This window comes from Zalophus californianus, chromosome 8 (assembly GCF_009762305.2).
Source record: "Zalophus californianus isolate mZalCal1 chromosome 8, mZalCal1.pri.v2, whole genome shotgun sequence".
Classification (NCBI taxonomy): Eukaryota; Metazoa; Chordata; class Mammalia; order Carnivora; family Otariidae; genus Zalophus; species Zalophus californianus.
This window is the reverse complement of record NC_045602.1, coordinates 76,091,410-76,109,790: the sequence shown is the minus strand read 5'-3', so window position 1 is coordinate 76,109,790 and position 18,381 is coordinate 76,091,410. Positions and strand designations below refer to the sequence as shown.

General features: G+C 49.6%; 1 protein-coding gene across 1 annotated transcript; it reads left to right on the top strand.

Annotated features, from left to right (window-relative positions):
• Positions 1-58: 58 nt before the first annotated feature.
• ABCG8 (ATP binding cassette subfamily G member 8) lies at positions 59-18,027 on the top strand. Its single transcript, XM_035728905.1, is given in 19 exon segments — positions 59-194; positions 5,035-5,133; positions 6,203-6,353; positions 9,771-9,795; positions 9,797-10,007; positions 10,489-10,584; positions 10,587-10,623; positions 10,719-10,915; positions 10,917-10,989; positions 13,205-13,236; positions 13,238-13,368; positions 13,458-13,541; positions 14,433-14,503; positions 14,506-14,643; positions 15,071-15,153; positions 15,885-16,152; positions 17,120-17,146; positions 17,149-17,246; positions 17,332-18,027. Coding segments are annotated over 19 exon segments (2,022 nt in total). The 5' UTR covers positions 59-131; the 3' UTR covers positions 17,470-18,027.
• The last annotated feature ends 354 nt before the right edge of the window (positions 18,028-18,381 follow it).

Sequence of the window (18,381 nt, the reverse complement as noted above, 5' to 3'; positions counted from 1 at the left end):
CAGGGAGAGGGGCAGTGAACCCGGGTCAGAGACTGCCCAGCTCTGAGAAAGACAAAACACTGGTGCTGTCGGGGTAGCAGCTAAGGTGGAAAGGAAGTTGCAGCAAAGCGGCACAGACACCGCTGAGCCCCATGGCTGAGGCGGCCTCAAAGGAGAGAGGACTGTGGAACGGGGCTGCTCCCCAGGATGCCTCTGTGAGTGATGGGCAGTCACCTCAGTCATGGGGGGTGGGAGTGAATGGGACCTTTCTTTCCTCCCTCAGGAACTTTAACTCATGGCCAGGACCACAGAGGGAGAACATGGCAGCAGGACTCTATTTCCTGGGCATCAAAGGGCGGAGGGGAAGGGATTCAGGGGACGGGGGCGGGTAGGGGGCCTGTGAGGTCCCTTCCTGCACGAAGGCACACTCCTACAGGGAAATGACGTTCCTGTCTGTGACCTGGGCTGATGTAGCTTTTTCTGAAGGAGACTGCAAAGCAGAAATGTGTTCACATACACTGGGGACTCTGCAGTGCCTCCTTCATCTGTGTGTCTGTCAAGCTCAGAGTCTCAGACACAGTAAACTGATGAGATAAGACGGCAGGCGACTTTTATGGGAACATCAGAATTTATGTGCAAAACATGGCTACAGCAGGCAGACATAAGACCCTGGAGAGAGCTGGAAGGTGCAGACAGCAGCCAGGGGGTTGAGAGGTTGGGGCACAAGTTCTCCACCCTTATCTTACATGAGAAATGCTTACCCGAGAAATGGCCTTTGGCTAAAGTCAGGGTGTGGGTGGGATTTGAAGCAGGAAGCTAAACTGGAAGACAGAAAGGAAGCAGAGCCCACCCTCTATCCCCACCTCACCCCAGCGCACCTTGTTGTCTTTGCCTGCTGTGGAGAAGAGGGAGAGGAAAATACAAGAAGGTTTGAAGACTCTGCACCCAAAAGGGGAAGGCCACAGGCCACCTAGTCTGGCCCTGAGCTGCTAGGATGTGACTACAGCCCGGCCAATTCCTAGTCCACTCTGTAGCCATGACAAATAGCCACTTCTGATGTGGGAATACAGCCAGTCCTTGCCAAGAAATGACTCCTAGGAGCTGTGACTGCAGCGCTCATAGCCTGAATAGGATATAAAGGCTAGCAGTGGCTATGGGGACACCTTCTGCCTTAAAAGGACTGACAATTCAGCCACCACAGCAAGGGATACAATAACTGCCCAAACCCAACATCAGGAATGCCTACCATTTCAATTTCCATTTCTCCAATACCGTTACTCAAGGTTCCAAGTGACAATCTTCCCCCAACATTTAAGGCATCTGGAACAAGAGAATGAGGGCTACATATCTTGTCTAGATGTTTTAAAATTATCAAGCTAAGAACTTTAAAATAGTTTTTATCTTCTTATCTTGATATACCTTCTGCACAACCTGAAAGGCTAGGTTGTAAATTTAGAAATTCTAGGATCTTTTGGAGCAGCAGCAAGAACGTGGTGGCACAGGGGAGCCAGCTTCCAGCCGAAGCTACAGCCTGTCCCCCTTCTCTGCCCCAACCCTAGCCCCACACGTGACTCACACACCCCTATGTGGTCATGCCATCCTGCCTACCCACATTCCATTCACACTCCACAGACAAATGCCCCTCTGGCTTGGGGCGCCTGGCGTGGCAAGTGCCCTTGGCCCACAGACTCCTCAGTCCATGGGCAGAAGCATAGCCAGAGGAGGACAAAAGGGGTCCAGTCCTCAGGGGCAAAGATGTGAGAGATCTGGTCTGACCATTTTAGTAAAGGCCCAGGCTCATCCTCTCAGCCAGGAACAAACCCTGCATGTTTCTGCCAGGCACTGAGTCCTCAGTGCGTCACAACTCAAGGGCAAGGATTCCTCATTTTAGAATAAGGAACTTGGGCTCTGTGCCTCCCTGAGTTCCCTTCTAATCTATGCTTCTGACTCAGGAATTTGATCAGAAGTTAATACAAGGAGAAATTACAATGTAGCCCAGCAGGAGCCAAGCAGGTTACCTACAAATAAACCTGCTTTTGCTTTTTTCAGTGTCACCTGTCAGAAATTCAAGTGATGTTCTGACAGTCGTACTGATTAAGATGTCAGCTGAATAGATATTTAAGTATTTGAAAAATATAGAGAATTTGTCAAAACCTCAGGAAGAGTCTAACAAATCTTCCTGGGAGCCAAGGAAATATTTCAAAATGGAACAGAGGCCATCCCCAACCCAGCAATGAATTCTCTTCCTCTGAAAGTCGCCCTGCCTGTGCAGCTCCAGAAAGGTAGTCCCTAGATGGCAAATGAGGTCCCTGGCTGGCCTGTGCCTGACTACTTAGCCTGGGGGGAGGGTACTGCCCAACCCCCCGGGAGCAGGGAGCGCCTCTCCACTTTTATCTGTCTCCCCATTTTGACACCTCTTTCCCCAGGGCCCCAGCACTCTCCACCTTTTCAAAGCACTTATCTGGAAAGTGGAATCCACTTGGGCATGAGGTCACCTGCACATAATACTCCAGACCCCAAAATGTCTGACCTCCTTTCCTAAGCCACCCCTCCACCTGAAATCTAACCTGGGTAGCTTTTTGGCCAGGTCTTTGTTCACAGAAACAATTTCTGAGCTAACTCATATCTTCTACCAATCGACTTAATATCCACCCTACAGACATTTACTTTTTTATAAATAAACACACAGGATGCATGTTAGCCCAAATGAGTCTCTCAATAATTGCTAGAATTTCTGATATTTTAACAGAATTAATGGAGCAACATATTTTAAGAAAAAAGAAAAAGAAGATAGCAGAGAGGAAGAATGAGGGGGGAGTAAGTCAGAGGGGGAGACGAACCAGGAGAGATGATGGACTCTGAAAAACAAACTGAGGTTTCTGGAGGGGAGGAGGGTGGGGGGATGGGTTAGCCTGGTGATGGGTATTGAGGAGGGCACATTCTGCATGGAAGCACTGGGTGTTATGAACAAACAATGAATCATGGAACAGTACACCAAAACAAATTATGTAATATATGGTGACTAACATAACAATAAAAAAATTAAAAAAAAAAAAAAAGAAAAGTTAAAAAAAAAAGAATTAAACGGAAAAACTAGGCAGTGTGAGTGCTGGTGGTGGAAGTGGTAAGGTCAGGTGCAGAGCTGACATGCCTGGAATACAGCACCTTTCTTAGCTGCCCTGGATCTCCCCCAGGAGAGAGCTCCTTCTCCACCTCTGAGGGCACAGGCCCTGGGCCCTGCTCCATCTCCATGGCCAGCTCCTGCCTTGGAGGCATTGGCAACTGAGGCACAAGGTGGGAGAAGTATTCTGGAGTTGTACTCGTGGGCTCCCTCTCTCACTTGGAAAACATATTTTGAATTATTTCAGACAGATCAGTTTAGTAGCGGAACTCTCATGTACACACCATTAATTACCAAGAGCTCTGAAGCTCGATCCACCTCGCCTTCCCCCTGTAACCTTCTCTCTTGTGTTCCTCTCTGTTCCCAGAGATTGGCCCTGCTGCTAAATGAGGTGTTCATCTTTCCCAGGTTTTTCTGTATAATTTAGGATCTTTATGGTAACAGTTCTAACATCAGACAAGATAAGTAGCTACGGTCTGCTGTTTTCCATACTGCCCTGGAACTCTGGGGACTACTTACAGCTGCTGCTGCACACTGTTACCTGTATTGATTTCCCTCCTCTCCCATGGGGCTGGAACATCCTGTCTGAGGACCTCAGACCTCCAACCCTACAGGGAAGTTTGACAGAGACTTCTGGATATTATTTTCACATGAGTCATAAGTCATTTTGTTTTCACACAAAGCACAGGTAGGCACAGTGTACACAGTGTAAATATACCCTAAATGGATGCTTGAGGTCAGCCTGCCTCTACACCTGGCCTTGTCATGCTCCATCCTAACCGCCTATGCCATTCATTAGACCTATGCTTCTTTGCATGGTGACAGAGGGTAACTAGATGTATTGTAGTGACCACTTTGCAGTGTACACAAATATTGAATCGTGTTGTATACCTGAACTAATATGATGTTATCTACCAATTTTAACCTCAATAAAAAAATCTAAGCTGCTCAGAAACCACCTTTGTCACATCCCAGACTCCAAGCCTGAAGCGTGACGTGCGCTCCAAGTACTGGATGCTTGCTTGATTGACTGAAGGAACACATCAGTGTGAGAAGAGCAGCTCTGGGGGAAAAGATCGGAGTCAACTGGAACTTATTAATAAATACACTTTTTCCTGCACTAAAAAATAAAAGAAAAATGTATTTAAAAATGGAAATCTTACTAGGCAGGTTCTTCTTTTTTGGGACCTCAATGATTTAAAGGATTGAACTGATAAAATAGAAGAATTCGGATCTGCTGATGGCTAATACCAAAGGTATCAGTTGATACCATGAAACACTGATTTATTTGATGTGCAAATATAGCATCACTCCAACAACAGCAAGATGATGAGGGAGGAGGACTATGACAATGAGAGGGACTTCCTGTGAAAACTCCCAAAAGCATTTTGAATGGCTTTGTTGTGCAAAACTCATTAGAATAAGATGCAACTTTTCCAAGGATGGTGTCTTCCAAATATTGAGCATTAGCTTTTTGATAGTTATTTCCTCTCACATGCCAGGTACCTGAGTCTCTTTGGCATTAGAAGATAGTAAGCCAGAGGCAGGGAAGAGAAAAGTTAAGGCCAACCCCCAGCTCAGGTGTCCCCAGAGCACAGAAGCTCACAAAGCTCTCTCCAGTACAGAGTCTGGGTCTTGTCCACCATAGGCTGCCTGGGTCCAGGCTCCACCAATCTGAGATTGAGTTTTCTGGAGCCAGGAGCTGTGCTGGAGGGAAGCCCCAAAGCTCGCTCTGCAGGGAAGGAAAGATTAGCCCTCATGAATGCTCGTATTTTCTCAGAGCCCTTGGGCTCCACCTACCCAAACCCATGTCTTCCCAATTCTGGATCTCAACCACACTAGCTGCTGCTCTCACCTCTTGGGTCTCCTCCCTGTTTTCTCTAAGTGCTCAGCAGCTTTTGAAGGAGCCCCTCACCTGTCATGTTTGCCAGCAGGGCCTCCAGGACAGCTTGTTCTCCGAAAGTGACAACAGCCTGTACTTCACCTACAGCGGCCAGTCCAACACCTTGGAGGTCCGAGATCTCAGCTACCAGGTAGAAGCACACCTGAGGACAAGGTGGGAGGAGTGGGCAGGGAAGGCCAAATGATTCCCCAAGTGGAAGGTAAGGGTGAGCCCCTGCTGGCCACGTTGATGCCTCACATGTCAAGTGAATGTACAGAAGTGCCCTCACCTACACATGCCATGGCTGGAGGGTGAGAGGGCATAAGAGGACGAGACCTTTGTAAAACACAAATTACGTGAACCTGTCGGGGGGGAAATCAAACTTTTTTTAGCTTCAGATTTTGAAATAATTTTAGACTTCTGGGAAAGTTGTAAAAATAGTAGAGTTTCCATATACCCTTTGTCCAAATTCCCCTAATGTTAACATCTTTCATACCCAGAGTAAAAGAATCAAAAACTAAGAAATTAACAATCCTATGACACCATTCTATAGATTTCTTTCAGGTTTCACTAGTTTTGTGTTTTGTTGTTATTTGTTTGCAAATATGCTGTCCCTGGAACTACTAAGGCATCCAGAATGCAAGGACTGCGGGCCTTTCAGAGGCTTTCAGGGAACCTCTGGTCAGATTCAAGACTTCCATTTCCCAGACCCACCTGGGGGCAGACCCCAGGCGGTCCAGATGGAACATGCTGGGGGCTGCAATGCTGAACCTCAGAGGCCCAACCCTGGCTTCCTGTAAATGTGAGTGAGGACAAGCTAATGAGGCATGCCATAACCTTTCTCTGCTCTGCCCACTTGTTAGCTGTATGACCTTAAAGGAGATTTACACAATGCCTTATACACAGTAAACATTTAATAAATCATTAGTCAATTACTATCTTTAAGTGAAGACATCATTTTGCTTTATGTTGTATTTTCCTTTCTGGGTCTGCTATTGTACATGCTTCCCATGTCTTAACTTCAGACTTAGAAATGGTAGCTTCAGGTTCTCAGCACAGGGTCTCAACGTGGGCTCCACCCCCATGTTTGATAGAACCTAGGGGTGGGCCCCTCAACCTGTTTGTATCAGCAGGAGGATATCTCCTATACAGAGCTGAACAGAAGTTGCTGAAACCCTCTGACCACTCAACTCTGAGGAACCTTCAATGTTTCCCCACAGGTGGACATGGACTCCCAGGTGCCCTGGTTTAAGAAGCTGGCTCAGTTCAAGATGCCCTGGACATCTCACAAGGCTTCTTTTGAGCTGGGCATCCAAAACCTGAGCTTCAAAGTGAGGAGTGGGCAGATGCTGGCCATCATAGGGAGCTCAGGTACCTAAGGGCAAATAGTGAGGTGATGGGTTCTGTCTCTCCTGGAAAGAAGACTGGTCCCTCAGACAGGATGCTTCTCACAGAAACATGAGTAGAACAGCATAGCAGAGTGGGTGAGAGTACAGGTTCTGGGTCAGGCAGACCTGGGTTTCAAATCCAGCTCCTCCACGGCACCTGGGTGGCTTGGTCGGTTGGGTGTCTGCCTTCGGCTCAGGTCATGATCCCCGAGTTCCAGGATCGAGCCCGGCACTGGGCTCCCTGCTCAGCGGGGAGTCTGCTTCTCCCTCTGCCCCTCACCCTTCTCGTGTTCTCTCTCTCTCACTCCGTCTCTCAAATAAATAAAATTATTAAAAAAAAAAAAAAAAAAATCCCAGTTCCTCCATTAACTAACTCTCAGGCAGTCGCCATCATTACGAATCACGAGTGTGTGTCTCGAAGCTGCAGCCAGGGCTTGGTCCTTAGTTAACACCTATATTGAAACAAAGCAACAACCTTTCCAAGATCATCAGGCAGCTTCAGAATTCAATGTTCTTCTCGGGGACTTCTCCACCACTAGGGACATTCACTCATTGTTGCCTCACGACCAGGTAGGCACAGCCCCTGCTGCAACTCCCACTTCTCAGAGAGCTCCTCCAGTTCTTAGTGCAGACTTCAACCATCTGCAAAGATCCAGGTTCTTGGAGTGCCTCACAGTTACTTCCACAAGCCAAACTTAAAATTACACAATGCCAGAGGTGAATGGGGCCTTGGAGAACAAAGTTCACTCTCTCCAATGTATTCTTTCTTTTTCCTTGCCAGTTTGGAAGCTTCTTTAAAGGAGGGTTTTCAAATTACCGGTATTTTAAGTTATCAATCAGAGTGTCCTCCTGCCTCCCCTCAACACATGCACACCTTCATTCGACAAATGGGGAGACTAAAGTCTAGACAAAGTGATTCACCTGAAGATACCTTAATGCAGAGTTGGAACTAGAACTTTGGTCCTCTAATTCTCAGATCAAGGCGTTTCTCTCACATGGTATGAGAACATGTTATACCTTTTAATCATTTCCAGAAGTAAAGATTACTGTACTTTTGAACAACTCCAAATTTTTAGTCTTCTGATAGGGAAATTCTATTTATTGTCTAACCAAAGATCAAATTAGATAATGTGTGTCAATGCACTTTGTAACTTAAATAACACCCACAGGTCAAGTCCTGCCCACTTTTGACCCTGCCTCTGCAATTCTGATCTAAACACTTCACAGGCCAATTTTATTTTTGTAAATCCTGGTGGCTTTTCTTGTTGTATCTGCTTTTTCTTCATGAACTGAGAAACTGGGGGATATGTGGGCCCTGTGGAGGCACTTCCACAAAGCCTCAGAAGCATCACAATTAATACTCGCTACACTTGCTCCTATAGCTGTTAGCATCCTTGAGAAAAGTGAAGTTCGGAAATTGAGTAGTCTCCAGGACTTTTGACTCTAGGTTCAATGTTGTTTAGCTTCAGTTTTACTTAACTAAAATTATTTAAATGATTTCTTTTTAAGATTTATTTATTTATTTGAGAGACAGGGTGCAAGGAAGGGCGGGGGGATCCTCAAGCTGACTCCCCACTGAGTGCGGAGCCTGCTGCCAGGGGGCTCAATCCCAGGACCCTGAGATCATTACCTGAGCCAAAATCAAGAGTCAGCTGCTAACCGACTGAGCCACCCAGGTGCCCCTAAATGATTTCTTAGAAAGATTTATCAATTACACGTACTGTGACTCTTACTCCACTTAAGAATTGAAACAAAAATGAATGAATGTTCAGCATAATTTATAAAATATAAATTAAAACAGCCCCAGACACTTTGGCTGCTTCTGTAGAATCAGCAGTAGTGACAAAGGTGTTTTCCAATGAATGAATTTACTTAATTGGAGACGCCTGCCATTTTATAAGGCTCTTGAATGCCTTTGGTGTTTTCTCTTGGTCCACAGAAGTTCTCCCAGGTGCACTAAGCATTTCCTCCACTGGAAAGGCCACCCCTACCTCTCATAAAGTGTTTAGGAAATGTGGCCTCCGCACTCCCCGTATTGGGAATCCCATTGTATCTATGAATGTTGACAAAGTCCCCGGCTATCTCAGAGCCTGGATCTGATGTCTGAGGCTGGGTAGGGAGCAGGGCCAGAGCCCTCCCCTCTAGTTTCTCTCCTGGCTATTTTGCTCCACTTACGTTTGCAGGGACCTTGAATGAGGTGTACCTGGGAGGTAGCATGCAGGTCCCTTCCTACTGTGAGAGCCTCTGGTCAGTAAGCAGAAGAATTATTGGGGAGACTTCTTTTGTTTTTTGCACTGGAGGCATGGGGCTTCTTTCAGGAAGCATGTATACATGGCAAGGAGGGGTGGTTATATTTGTGTATTGGCCCTTTCCTTGTTTGAAAACAGTTGCAAATTGTGCTTCCTGAAAGAAATTGATAGTAAAGAAACCAAGCCCTCACTTGGGGGGAATGGGACAGAGCCTCATCCCTACCTGTTTGCAAGGTGTTCTCACAGCTGCAGCCCAAATGGCATTCACAGCTTAAATGGCTGTCAAAGAGTCTCATCAAATGCTTCTGGAAACCTGATCCAATCTGACACTTCCCCCAAATCAATAGCAATCGCTGTCACTCAGAGGTGGATGGTGTTAACTTAGGGCAACAGATCACTTTTTCTAGAGAGTAAAAAGTACCACTGATAAAAATAGGAAAAGACAGATATAGAGAAATACACGTGTATACTATGGTTTATTTTTAAAATCATGTCCACATCTATTATTCCTCATTTTTTCTCATTCTGAAAAGAAGTTCCCAGTTTGCATTTTAAAAAACACTCTATTTGTGAGATCAAGCCCCATGTTGGGCTCTTCTCTCAGCTGGGAGTCTGCTTGAGCTTCTCTCTCTCCCCCCTCTGCCCTTCCCCCCACTCATTCTCTCCTCTAAAATAAATAAGTAAATCTTTTAAAAAACACCCTTTTAATTCTCCAAAATTAGTCCTTCCCACAAAGCCAGCTGCTGAGCCAAATGATGCTGACACATTTACCACCCAAAAATGGTTAAGCTTCATGGTGCAATTAACACCAGCCTTACCTGGGAGAAAAAGGAACTTATTAGAGGTAGAAAGGGGCATTTGCTTCGGGGTACAGCCAGCGCCAGGACTCCAGCCCTCTCCTGCCATGCAGCCCCTGGCTAACTGGCTTAAACCCCCAGCGTCAACGTGCCTCCAACACCCCAACGGTGCTCAAATTGGCTGCGGGTGAAAGGCCTGGAGCTCTAGGTGCTGGGACTGCCCCATCCGGTCCAAAAGCTGTGCCACTTTCCCTAGAAGCTGGTTCAGAGTGGCTGGAGAATGTGTGGGCTGCCGTGGCTTCCAGGCCGACCTCCGCAGCTCTGCTCTCAGGATGTGTTTTGGTGGCTTCACAGGCTGTGGGAGAGCCTCTTTACTGACGTGATCACCGGAGGGACCATGGCGGCAAAATTAAGTCAGGCCAAATCTGGATCAACGGGCAGCCCAGCACGCCTCAGCTGGTGAGGAAGTATGTGGCCCACGTGCGCCAGCACGACCAGCTGCTCCCCAACCTAACTGTCCGCGAGACCCTGGCTTTTGTTGCCCAGCTACGCCTGCCCAGAACCTTCTCCCAGGCTCAGCGTGACGAAAGGGTAACTACCTGACCCTGGCGACCCAAAGAAGTCATGACATCCTTCCCTAGATTGAGTTTGAGCAGCCCAGCTCACCATCCTTCCAACCCTACGTTCAGCCTTGCCCTCAGTCCACCTTTAAACCCTGTACCCCTCGGTAAAGCCGCCCGGCCCTGGCCAGTTCCCTTCACGGCACAGAACAAAATGTGTGAAGAGTGTCTGTCTACCTGTTTTCTCCCGTCCTCCGTGTGGGCAGGGAGTCCAGCTGTCTTCGTCCCCAGGTCGCGGCCTACGTTTCCAACATGGCGCCATGCCCTGCGCGTGGGAGCCGCTCAGGACGTGCGGAAAGAACGCGGGAACAAACACCGCATGGGGCAGTGAAGGCTGGAGCGCAAACCCATTCGCAGGGCAGGCGCTCTCCACTCCGGGACAACCCCCGACATGGCCCCGAGCCAGGCGGGCGGGCGGGCCCACGCGTCTAACCCCCCGCCCTCCTCCGCAGGTGGACGACGTGATCGCCGAGCTGCGCCTGCGCCAGTGCGCCAACACGCGCGTGGGCAACGCGTACGTGCGGGGCGTGTCAGGGGGCGAGCGGGCGGCAGAGTCAGCATCGGGGTGCAGCTCCTGTGGAACCCAGGTGAGGGCGCGAGGTGGGGCCGCGGCACCCACCTGGCTGGGCCCTGGCCAGCCAGAGTCCTGATGGCTCACCAGACCTCTCTCTCCGCTGGGAAGGAATCCTCGTTCTGGATGAGCCCACCTCTGGGCTCGACAGCTTCACAGCCCACAACGTGGTGAAAACCCTGTCCCGGCTGGCCAAAGGCAACCGGTTGGTGCTTGTCTCCCTGCACCAGCCTCGGTCGGACATCTTCAGGCTGTTTGATTTGGTCCTCCTGTTGACGTCCGGCAGCACCATCTACTTGGGGGCAGCCCGAGTACATGGTGCAGTACTTCACAGCCATCGGCCACCCCTGTCCTCGCTACAGCAACCCTGCCGACTTCTATGGTGAGCTGCCAGGCAGCGCCCCCACCCACCAAGCCCCGCCAGAGCCTGGTGGAGAGATCTGGAAGGGAAACTCAGAGGCTTCAGGGGAGCAGGACCTGGGAGGGGGGCTGGCAGAACGGGCTGCAGAACAAGTGTCCCTTTGCCAAGTATCAAATGTCAGAAACGAGGGTCTGAATAAAGCAGCCTTCTGACGTAGCTTCCCTCCTGTGCAGGATAGGTAAGAAGCCTTTGAGAATTACAATGGCTAGAGGAGAGAGAATCCAAGAGGGTTTGGATCAGTTTCTAGAATTGTGGTCTTTTTTCAAACTCTGTAGGGGAAACTTAGGTTACCTAAGGTCAGGAGGCCACCAGGAAATTCTAAAGCTGTGCCCTGATGCCCCCAAAGAGGCAGAGAACCTGAAGGCACTCGGTGGTAGAGGGGGCCCCCAGGGCACAGGGAGCTCAGGGCCATTTGGAGGTTTTGGTCAGTGAATCTCTAGATGGGAAAACTGTTCTGTCAGCACCAGAGAGGCCTATCTGCTTGGGGTTCTGAGCTCTCAGCACATAGCCCTCAGGGGAAGGGTAAGCCAATTCCTTCATTCCTCAGGAGACAGTTGTCTTTACAGGTGCCTGACCTGAAAGCAGATGCCTGGATCCTGAATGCTGAGGAGTGCCGTGGCAGCTGGCCAGGCTGCAGAGCTTCACCAGTGCCGGGGGCGGGCGGGGGGGGGGGGGAGGGTGGCGTAGCTGTGGTTTGTCTAATATGTCACCTGGAGCCCCAGCCTTCCTCCCAAGATGGCCCAGTGTAGCAAGGGCATCACCAATAACCATGATGACAGGGACCATGTCCTTAAGGGGCAGACACTGGGCCCAAAAAGCATCAAGCTCCAGAGGGTGTGCCTTGGACCCTCACAGACCTGCCAGGGTCATCTCCATCTTTACAGATAAGACCAAAGCCTGAAGAGTTAAACCCCTTGCACAGAACTTGTAAGGCACAGAATGGGGGACTCGCAGCCATGTGTCTGGCCCCCTCCCTGACTTCTGACCCCGAGCCCACATCCTCCTCCAGCATCCAACGTCCCTCCTTCCCTAAGGAGGACAGGCCACTCTCTCCAGCCTACAGCCCTTATGCACTCACAATGTTTGAACTCACATAAAGGGCACCTGTCAAACTGGCCATGGGGAGCAATGTGCAGTAACCCCAGAGGGGGGTTACCAGAAGCCAGATGTCCACAACAGACCTGAAAAAAAAACCTTTTCCTTTATATTGTTATCATTTGGGTGGGAAAGGGGCTCTTGCCTACCACCTACCAATCTGGGGTACAGGGCCTGGCAGTACCCAGAGAGTCTGGTGTTCTGACCTACAGGCCTGCACACTAAGGAGACATAGTGCATTTTACAAGACTCCTAGACATTATCCTGCTTTGGGACATGTCATGAAAATGCAGGAGGGAAGAGACAGAGGTTAAGAGGAGGAATAGTGGGAGGTGAGCCACCCTCCGGCCTGGAGTAAAGCTGGGCTCAGGCGGGCCCTGGTTATGACTGGGTGGGTGTGCCTTTCTGACATTGCAGAAGCCCCATGAGAGTAGAGCTGGGGCTGGGGCTCCCAGATGCTCCCCACAAGTAATGTGGAGGTGGGTGCGGAGCAGCCTGGAAGGCAGTGACAGCTCTACTTAATAATTGTCCAGACACGGACGCCCTCCAGCCAAAACATTCTCTCCTTTTAGGCAGGCTGCTTGGGGAGCCAAATTACCTATTTACAGTGAGAACTAGCACTTCCAGGTGCCCAGACTGCCCAACCGCCTTGTAGGCCAGCCCACCTTCTCTCCATGGGCAGGCACACCAGGGAGGCTAAGTCCTCATCTCAAGCTTCCTAAATGCCCTTGAGTTGGAACCAGGGCATAATTGTGCCATGATCTTTGGCTCTTCCTGATGTCCCTATAATGAGCCCGGGGATTGGGATGGGGGCCTCTGGTGTTGCCCTTCCCTTGCAGCAGGCTTTCCCCTGAAGTGGATGTGGCCAGGCCCAGCAGGGTGGGAGGCCAGCCCTGGGTGTCTCTCTGTCTCTCTCTGCTCTGCTCATCACTTCGTGGTCCACTCTCAGAGGGTGGGGAGCAATGTCCTGGAGCCCCCAGGGGCTGACCGGCATTGTGAACTGACCTTGCATCAAGCTCCTCACCTGTGAGCAGGTACAGAGACCCAGCCACCCATGGGCCCCACATCCTTCTCCTTACAGTGGACTTGACTAGCATCGATAGGCGAAGCAGGAGAGCAGGAAGTGGCCACCAGAGAGAAGGCTCAGTCCCTTGCAGCCTTGTTTCGAGAAAAAGTTCGTGGCTTCGATGACTTCCTGTGGAGAGCAGAGGCGAGGGAGCTGGGTGAGGGCACTTACCTGGAGAGGTAAGGCAGGCCAGGGTGGCTTCTGGGTGGAGAGCTCCTTGCAGAAGGCAGCCACCCCACACCCCGTGACACACGCTGCTTCTTGGCAGCCCGGCCCTCCCCCAGGACACTGACCAGCCCCCGACTCCCATGGAGCTGCCTGGCCCTGTACAGCAGTTTACCATGCTGATCCGGTAAGTTATCTGCCATTTCATCCCACTACCACCAACCCTGTCCCACAAGTCTTTATTGTATCAAATTAAGCCCTTTCTATCTAAAGTGAATTTGAAGGAGAAAGAGGTAGAATCATTTTAAAAAAACCAGTATCACCAAGACCAGCACTAGCAATGCTGTTGTTCTGTGCAATACAGAACACTCCTGTTACTTTTATTCTTTAAACAATATCAAAATGTCCTTACTGGCCGGATGATTGGAGAAATTATGTAGGATTGTGGTGAAAAATTCAGACAATACAGGAGAACCCAAGTGGAGAGGGAAGGTTACCTGTCACATCAGCCCTCAGAGAAAACAGAGCCTCATGTTTGGTGTGAGTCTTTCTAGATATTCCCATGCACACAGCGTTTTAATACATAAATGAGATCATACTTTGCATATGGTTCTATAACCATTTTTTTGTTTGTTTTGGCCTCATATAGAAAAGGTCTCTACCTCTCATCTGGTTTAGGTCTTCTTCGGCATTCCAATCTAAAAAGCCATAATTCATTTCCCTGCTAAGTGCATATTGATGGTTCGATTTTTTTCAGGCTTTTGCTATGACAACACTGCAGCAAACCATCCTTGTACATATGTCTTTACATACCTGATTGGTTATTTCCTTAGGATAATGTCTTTAAGTAAAATTACATGGCGGATACGTTGACAATAAAGTAAATTATTTATTGTGTACCTAGTGTGAGACAGATGCTGTCATCAATGATCTCATTTGAGCCCTCACAGTCCTTGTGAGGGGGTAGTGCTATTCCCATTTAAAGATGAGAAAAGAGAGGCTTGCTGAGATTAAATGACATTGCCATGTGACAGGGCTGGTATATGTTGTTCCCTTGGCATCTCTTTTGTTTTCTAAGTCGTCAGATTTTCAATGACTTCCGAGACCTGCCAACTCTCCTCATCCATGGAGCAGAGGCCTGCCTGATGTCCTGGTCATTGGGTTCCTCTATTACGGCCACGGGGCCATCAAGCTCTCCTTCATGGACACAGCCGCCCTCTTGTTCATGATTGGAGCTCTCATCCCTTTCAACGTGATCCTGGATGTCATTGCCAATGTGAGTGGGGCTTGCTCTCTGTGACCCACACCTGAAACAGCCAGAGGACACGGTGTTGGTCACCCCTCTGAGCTGGTCCAAAACCAGCCTATGTTCCTCTGAACTCCTGGGGAGAATGGGTTTGCTGAGTAGTTCACCATGATTGCAAAACAAAAGGTGGTGATTGTTTTTAAAGTTCGCACATTAATATTAGTATGCAAATGAAAGCAGATTACCCAGGAGTCTTAGGCATTCCTATTATAGCAGGAATTATACTTGACAGCAATGCACAAGTCACAGAATTACAAACATCTAAATTAGGATGGTTTAACTCTGCCTGCTTTTTAAAATAGAAGACATTTAGTTAATATGACTAATTATAATTGTACTAAGAGAGACTCAAAAGCAGAAAACCCTGAAAATTAATGTCACTTTCATTCTCCTTTTCTCCCCCTTTTTAGGTCACTCAGAGAGGGCAATGCTTTACTATGAACTGGAAGATGGTCTCTACACTGCTGGTCCATATTTCTTTACAAGGTGACTGGTTAGGGCTGAGAGCAAGTGACCAGGTGGTGGGCAGGGGCAGAGAAAGCTACACTGCGTTGTACAGAAGCTCCAGAGAAGTATTTGCTGAGCCAGGGGGCCGTGCGTCATCTGGGGTTACAGATGTCACATCCGCAAGGGGAGTTTCAGAGACTTGATATTTTTAAAACATTTACTAGAAGACCAGGACTGTGGACTAGGAATGACACTTTTCTGGTCAGCAGAAACCTTAAAAACGAGAGAGAGAGAGAGAGAGAAAGATGGAAGGTAGGGAAGGAGGGAGGGAGGGAAACATCCACCATACTTCACCTCTCCAATCTCACGACATCTCCAGGAAGCATGTTGGCTTTTGCTATACTTATTTCCAGGAAACGGAGGCTCAGAGAGGTTATGCAGTGGTCTCAAAGCCCCACAGTTATTGGGTCTGGGCTAGGCAGGCTGGGGACTTAAACAGAACAGATACCTCATTGCCATCGTCACCAGGCCCGCACGGCCTCCCTGGGGGAAACTGCTCTGAACGGTCCCAGATGCAGCACATGGCGTCCGCAGGAGGAAGCCAGCAGGGAGGTCACGTTCCAGGGCCCCACACCCGCACCCACCGGCCGTCCTGCTGCAGCCTGATCATCAGCGGGAGGAAGGTTGGCATCATAGAGGGTTAGTATCTTAAACATCTAAAGAACAATGACAGTGAAGGCAATTAGCTCCACATCCTTGCAAGGGCTATTCTTGCAGATCCTAGGGGAGCTTCCGGAGCATTGTGTCTACATCATGATCTACGGGATGCCCACCTACTGGTTGGCCAACCTGCACCCGAGCCTCGAGCCCTTTCTGCTGCACTTCCTGCTCGTGTGGCTGGTGGTCTTCTGCTGCAGGATCATGGCCCTGGGTGCTGCCGCCCTGCTCCCCACATTCCACACATCCTCCTTCTTTGGCAACGCTCTCTACAACTCCTTCTACCTCACCGGGGGCTTCATGATGAGCTTGGACAACCTGTGGACAGGTAAGGCCTGCTCCCCTCCCGTGGTAAAGCTTTTTGAGTCATTCTGGGGCTGGATGAAGCCTGCTTTCACCTGGGGATGAGAACTCACCATTGAGAATCCAAGTTAAGCCTGGTTTTTCTGGGAGCCAACTGTCCTACTTGTCAAAGGGAATGATTCCACGAGAGGGTGCAGATGGCACACCTTCCTCTATCCCCCAGCTGGACACCTGGAGGTCACCCTTGACTCTCCCTCACTCTCCACATTCACCAGTGAGTCAGGTCAGTTCTGCCTATCCCATCTTTCTGAAATGTTCCCTTGCCTGATCGATCCCCCAGCCCTGGCCTTATCGTCAGGTCATCAGGACCACTGCAATGGTCTCTGTGACCCTGGTCCTACTGCACCCCTCTCGACCCTTGCCCATGCAGAGGGTGCTTTGTAAGGTACAAATCCATGTCCACTGCTTTTTTCAAGCCCTCTGGGGGGCTGCTAACTCCCTGCAGCCCCGACCTTGCTCTTCTGAAGTCCCCAGCACACTCCACGCACACATAGCTGAGCCTGTGTGGCTCTTCTCTGTAGGGAGCAATCCGCCCCCCGCCCCATGGCTGCTCCCTTCTCCAGACCAGCCAGGCTGGGCTTGTTCCTTCCTCCTGCTCCGGGTACTGTCATACTCCCGTGGGGTCAGGGCACAGACTCACAAATCTCAGCTGTGCCTCCTTGAAGCTGAGCACATGCTGGGACACCTCGTAAATGACTCGCTCAAATTTTTTTCTTTCCAGCATGTGGTGACCCCCCACAGCCACCTGGCCGCCTGTACTCCACCCCTGTCCCAAGCTGTCACTCTGGCTCTTTCACACCCTTCCCTGCTCTCCTGCCGCCTCAGGGACCTTGCTTCCCTTGGGCCAGAGCCGCCAGTGCCCTCTGGTCAGGGGCACTTCCCAGGGAGCAGGTGGTTAGCCTGTGTGAGTAACATGGCTTCACTGTCTCCAGTGCCCGCCTGGATTTCCAAAGTCTCCTTTCTCGCTGGTGTTTTGAAGGGCTGATGCAGATTCAGTTTAAAGGGCACACTTACCACATGGCCGTCGGCAACTTCACCATCCCTATCCGGGAAGACATAGTAAGTAGCTGAGGCCTTCGACTCTAAATAGCTTACATCCATCTGAATGTTTTCTCAGTGAGTTCACTGACGTCTGTGTCCCCAGATCCTCAGTTCCATGGGCCTGAACTCACACCCCCTCTACGCCATCTACTTCATCCTCATTGGCATCGGAGGTGGCTTCATGATCCTCTACTACGTGGCCCTAAGGTTCATCAAACAGAAATCAGATCAAGACTGGTGATTCATGCCCAGGCCCTGGCCTGCTGGTGGGACTTGAGAAGACCCCTTCGACTGCGCTCCTTTCTTTCCTCCCAAGGAGCCCCTTCCCCGGGCACCAGGAGGACAGCACAGGGAGCTCAGGCTACACTGGCCCTCAGCACTGCAGTGGCACAGGCTGACCACAGGATGGCAGTAGAATAAAGACAGTAGAAAGGGATTTCTGATCCGGGCCAGAGCTTGCCGTTCCTGGGCAAGGGAAAACTGAACTTGGGGACACCTACAATGTTGCTAATTGATTTCCTTTTCATATGTATTTATATAGGCAACTCAGTGCAGGATGGGAGCAAGTTAGGTATGAATTGAATAGGCTATGCAAGAACTGGATCCAGAGGAAACAATAACATGGCCTAGCGAAATGTTTGTCCTCATCTTCAGGGCTCCCCAAACTCTGTGTTTCAGTCACTCTCAATACAGAAAATGACCTAAGACATACTAGTGAGATGTCATCCTTTCTTTTTGTGTGGGATCATGGGCTCCAAAAGCCAAACGGAAGAATTAAAAATTTATTGAACATCTACTGTATACCGGGTTACAATTCAAAACGCTTTATTTATGTGGACAACCATATACAATTAATGCTTTGAGGTGGGTGGCATCCCATTTTATAGATGAGGAAACTGAGGTAAAAATTCAGTTTGCTAATAAGGTCACATGACTACTATGTGGTGGAGTCACATGTGGGGATCAGAAAGCTTTGGAAGCCTTAGGGGTTGGAGGGCAAAAGGCAAGTCCTGTATGACTTGGAATTCCAGGAAGGCTCCAGAAGATGATGGTTGTAGAGGCCTGTGACCTCTACTGTGACAGCTCAGCCGGGCCTCTTAGACTTGCATCCCACTGGCCCTGGCTGGCTCTGAGGACCAACCTCGAACCTTTC